Genomic DNA, 9,306 nt, shown 5'->3' on the forward strand with positions numbered 1-9,306 from the left:
CTTGAATTCTATAGGTCTGGCTTAGCTCCTAGACCTCCTGGAGCACCTAGTCCTTCGAGGGAAAAACTGGGCTTCCTATGGCCTTGAGAGCACAGTTCCGGGACAGTGGGGCAAAACTGAGACTTTTCCATGGTCAGTGCATTTCCCTTCCACTTCAACCTTCCCTCCACCGGCCTCAGGGGAAGGATGGGACTGAGAAGCCTGCTGGAATCCTAAGAAGTGTTACTGAACAAAAAGCCCAGGAACTGAACAAGAACTAGTCTGGGTGGACTCAGGAGGCACCATCGGGAATAGAGACCCAGACTTGGAGAGCAGTCTTGTAAGATGCAGATGGGTGACAGCGTGAGAGAGAAGGGGGCAGAGTGGGCTTGATTGTATTCTCCAGATCAGGGCATCTGGTTCTGGGGATCCTTGAAACCACAGAGGCATGGGGTGTGCATGAGGGATTAAATGGGTACAGGTGCCTGGGAACATGAAATTTCCTATTGCAGGTCTGGACCACTCCTCAAGTCCTCCTCACACTCAAGGGGGCTCAGGTGTGCTCCTGCAATGGGTGGACACCCGGGTCCTGGAGGAGGAGCAGGGTGGGGCGGAGTGGGCGTGGAGCCTTGTACGAGACACTCCCCCATCTCTGGAGCCACGCGCCAGGCGTACGCTTCCTTCTGGCCGGGTAGAGGACCGCGCCAATTGTCATTGGCCAAACGGGTGATCCCAGATTGGCTGAGACCCCGGCTCCCGCCTCCTCCGCCAGGGGGAGGGACGTGGGTGCGGGTTTGTGGCTCGTGCTGCCCTAGGGGGTCGCGCTCTCCTACCTCTCGGCCACCGCAAAGCCTAGTCCGGTTCTTCACCCGGCTGCAAGCGCTAGGTGTGCGGAGACCTGGCAACTCTTGGGGCTTAAGGACTGAGAACCAGGACCGGTGGAGGTGGCTGTAGAGTATATTCGGACCCTCTCACAGCTCCCGAGAGTGCGGGACGTGCGGAGCGCAGTTCGGGATCTGCACTCGAGGATTTGTCGAGGACGCACTAAGCTAAGCATCTGCCCGGAGCATGGAAGCGCGTCAGTAGGCCATGAACTGCACCCGGGAGGGGTGGGGGTGGAAGCGCGCGGTGTCAGCTTTGCAGAATGTGTACGCCAAGGGGAGGGTGAAGCGTGGCGGGAGGGCGAGGCGAAGGTAAGAGGGCGTGAGAAAGGAGGCGGTGGCGGGCGGAGGAGAGTTATCTATACTTTAAAAAAGGAGCCGCTTGAGCCGCGTAAAGGGAGACTTGGGGAGCGCCGGACCGCACGCGCGGGACACGAGCGTACCACGCTTCCCTACTCTTTCAGACTTTGACTGGTACGGGGTCCCAGAGCTCCAGGAGGTCAGCGACGCGTGCCTTACGGAGTCCTGCAGCAGTGCCCTGCCTGAGGTCTGTGAAGGTGCGAACGTCCACTTCCCACCGCAGCCGGTTCCTAGCGAGCACTTTTCCTGTGGCGCACCGAAACTCGTAGCAGGGGCCCAGGGGCTGAATGCAAGCTTGATGGACGGCGGCGCGCTGCCCAGACTCATGCCCACCTCGTCAGAAGTCGCTGGAGCCTGCGCTGCTCGGCGGAGACCCGGGTCCCCGGAACTGCTGCGCTGCAGCCGGCGGCGGCGATCTGGAGCAGCCGAGGCCAGCAGCAGCTCGGCAGCCGTGGCACGCCGCAACGAGCGCGAGCGCAACCGCGTAAAGCTGGTAAACTTGGGTTTCCAGGCGCTGCGGCAGCACGTGCCGCACGGCGGCGCTAACAAGAAGCTGAGTAAGGTGGAGACGCTGCGCTCCGCGGTAGAGTACATCCGTGCGCTGCAGCGGCTGCTTGCAGAGCACGATGCGGTGCGTGCCGCGCTCGCTGAGGGGCTGTTAACACCCGATACTCGGCAGTCCGATGCGTGCGCGCAGCCCTCCGCCTCCCCGGCCAGCGCGTCTCTGTCCTGCGCCTCTACGTCCCCGGACCGCCTGGGTTGCTCTGAGCCTGCCTCCCCGCGCTCCGCCTACTCGTCAGAGGACAGCGGCTGCGAAGGAGAGCTAAGCCCGATGGAGCAGGAGCTGCTTGACTTTTCCAGCTGGTTAGGGGGCTACTGAGCACCCCACCCCCCTAAGGTAAGTTCCAGGACGGCACCGAGGAGAGGCGGTAAGGGAGACACGTGGTGGGCGGGCCTGGCACTTAGCGCCACGGGGACCCAGTGCAGCCAGGGCTCAGCCGGGCGATCACTTAGATTTCGCTCACGCTTCAGTTTTCCTCAACCTTTTTCAAGCCTGAGCAAGACTGGCGTTTGTTTGTCCGGGATTGCAAAACTTCCTCTCCGAGCTCTGCTGTGGGTGGGGGAGGGGGAGGCCAGGGGAGGGGAGCGGCCTCAGGGCCGGGCCGGCGAGGTCCCAGTGCTGTCAGAGCCGGGCCGAGTCGGGTGCTGGAGGCGGGGTGAGTTTGCATTGCAAATCGCGTCCTGAGCCGGGGTGCCGAGTGAGTTGGCTGGAGCGGGCCCCTGAGTCACCACGGGCCGGCTCAGAGCGTGCGCCCCGCCCCCGTCGGCGCCTCCGAGCGGATCGAGGCTCCCACGAGCTGAGACTCCAAAACTAACCAAGCAAACGAAACTGCCTACTGCGCCTTGGGAGGTGGGGCGGTGTCCGCACACATTAACACCTTTTTATCTTCTTCACAGCTGCATCCCCGGGTGTCTCCAGCTGGACCTACCTGCGCTTCTTGCCCAGGAAACCTGGGCCTATGCCTTACCCATGCTGTCTAGTGCAGCCTGACCAAATGCCAAGTGCTGACCTCTGCTCGGCCTCCACGCCGCGGAATGACATCTTCCATCTCCCAGTCCTTGCTGCACCAGGACTTGGAAGTTTCTCAGGAGAAAGAATTTTACAGTGACAATCTACTTTTTATCAATTAACTTGAACTGCTGGAGGACTCTACTGAAAATAATATGAAGAATTATTTTTATACAAAGGATCCTTAAGCTTGGAGCACAATAAAGATGACCTCTGTCCCTCACCCCCACTGTCTAGAACTTTCCAACCTGGCCAAAGTGTGGACTGGTTGGGCCCTGAGGGCAAGATGCCTGGCTGCACCCTTCTTCCTCTTCTGAAGCCTATCCTGACGCTGATGTTTGGCCAGTGTAGGAACCCCGCTGTTGCAAAGTGTACTATTCTATAAAAGTTGTTTTTCATTGGTGTTTGCAGTGCTTTCTACCGTCTCACCCTTGCTCCCTAGGTGTGGTCTAGGCTGGGGTGGATAGTCCAAGCAGAGGCTTCTCTTGAGACCTCTATGGCATGGGTGGATACAAAGGTATCGAATGCCTACTCTATAGCCATCTCTCCACAGATGGAAAAGTAATTCAGACACCTACAGGTTTCTGTGAGCCAGAGTCTGCCCTCCAGGGTGGCTCTCCCCTGGGAAGGATCTGTGTGAGAGGGGCAAGTACAGGGTGCTAGGCTGAAGGCAGATCTCTGGATTGTGGGCATCTCTAGGGGTCTCTCTTCCTCACCACCTGGGTGGCGCTTAGCAAATTGCCTTATTTGCAAATGGTATTGAGCCTAAACCTACCTTCCAGGTTTTGGGCAACCTGGCCATGAGCTTGCAGCCAGCATGTGCTGGGCTCCCATGCTGACTGCTAGGGTCAGTGGCCATAATGAGGCCCTGCAGATAGATCTCTAGTGAGCAAGGAAGACCTGGAAGCTTCCTCAGTACTCCCCACCCACGTTCCCTAGCCCAGGGAGCCAAGCTGTGCTTGCTAAGATATTACCTAGCTCCACCTTTGACCCTGAGCCTTGGAAGCTTTGAAGTCTCCCGTTGTGTCCAAAGCTCCCTTTTATTGCAGGGGTTTGGGAGGGGCTGAGGGGATCCCCAGGTGGTTTTAGGGTGCTTCAGGCATCCCTTCGGAAGGGAGTGGTTGGGACACAACCGTTGGAGCTATGGGAATCAGGAAGTGCTGTGCAATGGAGCAGATGCCTTCCATGTACCTGTGGCGGCTGTACAGAAGGCAGTATACAAGAAGCTCATCTGTCTCATGATAGCTGGGTTCCTTCCCTACAGGACCCCGAACCCTAAAGCCAGGGCCAAAGTTGAATCTGTAACTTGGGTCAAAGGTTGTCAGCTTCTCTTATGAAGACCAGGCTCAGCTGGGGTCAGCTCAACCATGACTTGGAGCCACAAAACGAGTGGACCTGTCTTAGAGGACAGCATGGGACATGGCAAGGCCATTGAGGGAGGACCACCCTCTTCCCAGGAGCCTGCTGCCAGCCAGTGTGTGTTCACTGAACCAGACAACCTGAATTGTCTCCTGATTTCTTTCCTGTATCTCCAAGTGGCTTATGGGGAGGTGAGGGGTTGCTGGAAGCCTGAGCTTCCTTTTGTCCATAAATTCCCAGTGGTGACAATGGTGTGCCCCTGGTGTATTATGGGATATCTCTGAAGTCTCCATTAAGCAACTTTATTGGCTCACACCTGTAGTCTGAGCACTTAGGAGACTGAGACAGGAGGATTATTTAGAGTTATAGGCTAGTTCGAGCTCAAAGGGACAGGGATGAGGATATGGGGAGGGGGAGGAAGGGCAGATGGCTTAGTAGGTGAAAGTGCTTCCTGTGCAAGTATGAGGACCTGAGTTTAAATCTTCAGAACCCACATAGAAGTTGGATACACAGCACATCTGTAATCCCGGTACTCCTATGGAAAGGTGGAAGGCAGAGGCAGGGGAATCTCAGGGAGTGTGCAAGCCAGCCAGGCTGGCATACACAGCAGAAAAACAAGAGTCCCCCCTCCCCCACCTTGTCAAACAAGAAGGAATTCGAGGAGCAACACTTGATGTTATCCTCTGACCTTCACGCATGAGTAGGCACATACACAACACAGGCACAAAGGAACTCTTCTGCTTCGTGAAGTGAGGGTGCTTTGGTGTGTCAGACAGAAATTCCAACCTTAGGGAACGTACCTTCTGCTGGCGATGAGCCTATTGGCAAGAGGCATGTACCAGCTCAGGGATAATCAAGTGAAAGAAACTGCTTAAGCCTATAGCCGGGTTATGGCTTAAGGAAGCTTCTGCAACTCCACCCTGCTCCCTTCCTCCATGTGGTTTTGAAGCATCTCCAGACTGGGTAATTTCCTTGCCCAAGGTGATGAAAGTGCAGCTTGCCAGCCAGTGTCATTATTCTTTCTCTGAGATATAGAACCAGAGTCCATCCCATGTCTGAACACCAAACTTGCTAGATGGATCTCTTAAGCCTCTTGGAAGCAGTTTGTCCCAGGTGTCACGTTTGGAGCCCCTGACCCTGTGTTTCCTGCAGATGGTGATCTGAGGGACGAGAGTGAAACTCTTTGGCAGTGTACTGTACTGTGCTTGTATCCTGCTTCAAGACATGAAGTGTGATCATCATACAGTTCTCTATCCAAATGTATCCTAATGGGGCCACTGTAGAGAGTAGAAGAACTGTTTACAAGCAGCCAGACAACAGGTGAGTCACCCGAGTGAGCCTTTGGCTGCTGCTCCTCTAGTCAGAAAATCCCTATAGTTGTTAACACCGACCCCCACTGTGCTCTATATCGAAGAACTTGATTGACAGGTAAGTGGGATTCTGACCCTGGATTCTCATCTTTTCCCTGAATAGTCAGGGAGATGGCCCGGGTCGGGGGTTGCGGGGGGACAGCTCCCAACATTTGGTCTTCTGGATGAACAAGCCTAGGCAGAGTCCCTCCTGGACAAGACCCCTAATGGCCCAGGGCCCCTGACTTGCCCTTGGCTCTGCTGGAGTTGGGGTGGGGAGCAGCAGAGCTTTGCTGGAAAGAGAGAAGATGATCTGAATCAGTTTGAGAAATGGAGGCAGAGAGAGCCTCTCGAACCCTCAGTCATGGGACAAGGTGAATTACTGCTTCAGAATGGAGACCATTCATAAAGTCACACTGGCATGGGTAAGTGAGGAGGTAGAAGGCAATCAAATGAACTGGGCTCCAGGAAGCTTTGGGGACCCTCTTTTGCTTGTGATCGATAAATGTTCTTGTCTCTTAATCATGGAGACCTCAGGGGAGCACAAGAGTACTATCCTGAGAAGATTTCTATAGACTCTGACTCAAAAATCATGTTCTCCCAAGTGTGTCTCTTCATATGTATGTGTTGGGGAAGGGAGAGAAATAGTCACTGACACACAAGAACTCCCAAATAGATCAGAGAAGTTACCAAGTTTGAATATCCTGTGAACTCAGGTCTCCAGCCACAAACCCCAGGGACCTTCATCGGCACCACCCTCTGCATTAGGAATGCGGTGTACCACATGCCACATGCAGCACAGATCCCCCACCTGGGAGACCAATCTCAGGTGGATGGCATCATTCAGACAGATGATGTGTCCTTTGTATAGCAGTGTCTAGAGAGCATGCACTGGGTCCCAGGCTGCAGCAGAAGTCTGGAACTGTATCCATTTTTCTCAATTTCTCAGAGCTATCTATCTGTACAGTGCTGACCTCATGGGATAGCCACCTGTCCTGTGATGCTTCCCGGTTCAGCTGAGCTTCTAAACCAATCTGTCAGTCAAAGCCATGTTGCTCAAGGTGTCTTTCACTCCAGGACATCACCATTGAAGACATAATACTCTCCAGATACTATCTTCCCAAAGGGGTCCAGGCAGTCTGGGAAGCCCAGCTGTCAATCAGCCTTTGGAATCCCAGATCCATGAGCTCAACAGGGACACAGAAACAACCCTCATACTGCAATATGCAGAATGTCTAGGGCAGGCTGAGGAATGTCTGAGGCACAGAGCAAAGCAAGTGGAGTTTCCGGAGGCTCCTGTCGGTCCCGTCATCTTTCTTTGGTTTTGAGCAGCCTTCTCCTGCTATGTGTCCCCACCATGGTGTGTGGCCCCAGATGTCAGAGCCAAGAGACAAAATTAAAACCTTTTAAACCAGGAGCCAAAATAAATCTTTTTTTTTTTCTTACAGACTGTTTATCTCAAGTCTTTATATTGTAGTGACGGGAAGCTGGCTGAGGCCCACATCTTACTCTAAAAGGGCAAAGGAGTAGTATGAAAGGTTTTAAAATGTGAAGCTTCTCCTTCTCCAGTGCTTTCTGTCCTGCATGCACTAATTTAATCATTGTGAGGCAAGGAACAGTTTAATGGCAGTTGGGTCTTTGTATCCAAGGGCTCTCCAATTGTAGTTGGAAAATGTTTGTGTGTGCATGCACGCATAAGCATAGTACACGTGCATGTGTGTATGTTCATGTGTGTGCATGTATATGTGCATGTGTGTGTATGTGTGGAGGCCAGAGACTGACATTGGGTGTCTTCAATTATTCTACACCTTAGCTTTTGAGACAGGGTCTCACTGAGCCTGAAGCTAATCTATAGGCTATATTGACTGCCTGGAAAGTCTCAGTGGATTCCCTGCCTCTCCAGTGCTGGGATTACATACAGCCAAATGCCACCATTCCTGGGTTTTTATATGCATGCAGAGGTCAAACTTGTGTCTTCATGTTTTTGCGTACTTAGATGTTTGAGTTATCTTTCAAGCCCATTGGAAATATTTTGAGATGTTGGGTGTGGTGGTGAAAACCTTTAATTTCAGCACTCAGAAGGCAGAGGCAAGCGAATCTCTGAGTTTAAGGTCAGCTTGGTTTACAGAGCAAGTTCCAGGACAACCAGGGCTATGTAGAAAACAAAACGTTCTCTAAAAAACAAAACAAAACAAAACAAAATGTTTTGAGAAACAATTTTATCCACGGTAAACATGTGGAGGCCTTTCCTGTGTCACATCCAGTGTTCTGTTGTAGTGATGCTGTCAGTCCCTGGGGGAGGATTAAAGCACAGGAGGGACATGTAGATTATGTAACATACTACAGGGTTCTATAGAGGAGTTTTGAGCACTCTTTTTTGGTATCTCAGAGGTGGTAGTTTCCCAAATCAGTCACCCTCAAATATAAAAGGTCAGCCAGAATAAATGACATGTGTGTTGTTGCCGTCTGTCCTTTTGTTGCATAATGCCAGTTAGACAGGTAAATACCAGAACAGTTAGCTGGCATACAGAAACTCTGACAGGACATAGTTCCCAGTATCCCAGAGATACTACATGGCCAAAGTCCAGGTAGTAGTGTGTCAGTACTATCCATCCTTGCTTACTGGTGGGAAAGAGAAGGACAGGGCAGGCTTGGTGGCACATGCTTTTAAACACAGCATTGGGGGCAGTGGCAGGGCACGGGGGGCAGCCATGGCAGATCTCTATGAATTTAAGGTCAGCCTGATCTACATAGTAAGTCCCAGATCAACCAAGGCTTCACAGTAAGACTGTGCCTCAAACAACAGCTACAACAAAGAGAGACTTGGGATGACTCTACTCTCCTGTCAACATCTTCAGCATAAGAGGTTGTTTGTTTGATGCAGGGAAGTCTCCTTGCTAGAGACAGACGTTGTCTCCTGTCCCTCAGCCCTTCATGCTTACTTTGTCTCTTTCCTGTCTTTGAAGCCAAGTTCTGGTTTGAATGGGAAATGTGGTCCCTGGACACCTAGCTTGCTCAGCTGTGGGTTTAACTAGGAGACTTGATGGAGGGGTGTGTGTGTGGCAAGGCTGGACATGAAAAGGGCACAATATCTCCTTACTGAACAAGTATGCTCCCAAGTCTCCTGACCTTCACCCATCCACTCAGGTTCAAAGGTAAGAGTAGTAAGAATTTCAAGATAGGGATACTGTGGGGCCCATGGGGCTGCGAGGTCTCACACCTAGGAAGCTGGTCCTGAAGCCACTAACAGAACTGCAGTGTGAGGTGGCCCCACATATCACTTGTTTCCTGTCCCTTTTGAGACCATAGCCCCTTGCAGATGGTGACACCAAGGCACAATGAGCAGCAGAAGGGTTGTGACATGGATCACTTTTGTCAACAGGGCCCTGTTACTCTTACGTCTTCCCTTTTCATGAGATTGGTAACCTTCAGAGACCTGGGGACCACAGCAACACAACTATGTCCAAAAGCAACTGGCCTGATTATAGGGTGGGCAAACCCCAGTGTAGAGTGAGGTTGAAGGGACCTGATTTAGGGCTGTCTGGGAGCATAGGTAAGGGCTGTAGAACAGGGAGGCCCCTGGAGGCTTCCCAGCACGGGTAGGCCCTTGGGTGAGTGCATGTCAGCAGCCTCTGTTCTCCTGAAAGAGGGGCATGGTTTGGTGAGTGGCTTCTCAGATTCAGTCTGAGTGGTTGGTCTGGCTTGGCTCTGAGTTCTGAGGGCCTGGAGAATGCTTGTCTGTTTTGGAGCCCAGAGGAGATGAGAGAGAGAGAGAGAGAGAGAGAGAGAGAGAGAGAGAGAGAGAGAG

At 52.7% G+C, this 9,306-nt stretch overlaps 1 protein-coding gene across 1 annotated transcript; it reads left to right on the top strand.

The window, feature by feature from the left end:
• Positions 1–782: 782 nt before the first annotated feature.
• On the top strand, positions 783–3,192 carry Ascl2 (achaete-scute family bHLH transcription factor 2). Its single transcript, XM_028771284.1, has 3 exons — positions 783–1,057; positions 1,325–2,118; positions 2,679–3,192. Exons 1-2 carry the CDS (start codon positions 1,048–1,050, stop codon positions 2,098–2,100), a joined length of 786 nt encoding a protein of 261 aa, XP_028627117.1. The 5' UTR covers positions 783–1,047; the 3' UTR covers positions 2,101–2,118; positions 2,679–3,192.
• Positions 3,193–9,306: the final 6,114 nt, after the last annotated feature.

The sequence above is a fragment of the Grammomys surdaster genome, unplaced genomic scaffold (assembly GCF_004785775.1).
Source record: "Grammomys surdaster isolate TR1022 unplaced genomic scaffold, NIH_TR_1.0 205, whole genome shotgun sequence".
Lineage (NCBI taxonomy): Eukaryota > Metazoa > Chordata > Mammalia > Rodentia > Muridae > Grammomys > Grammomys surdaster.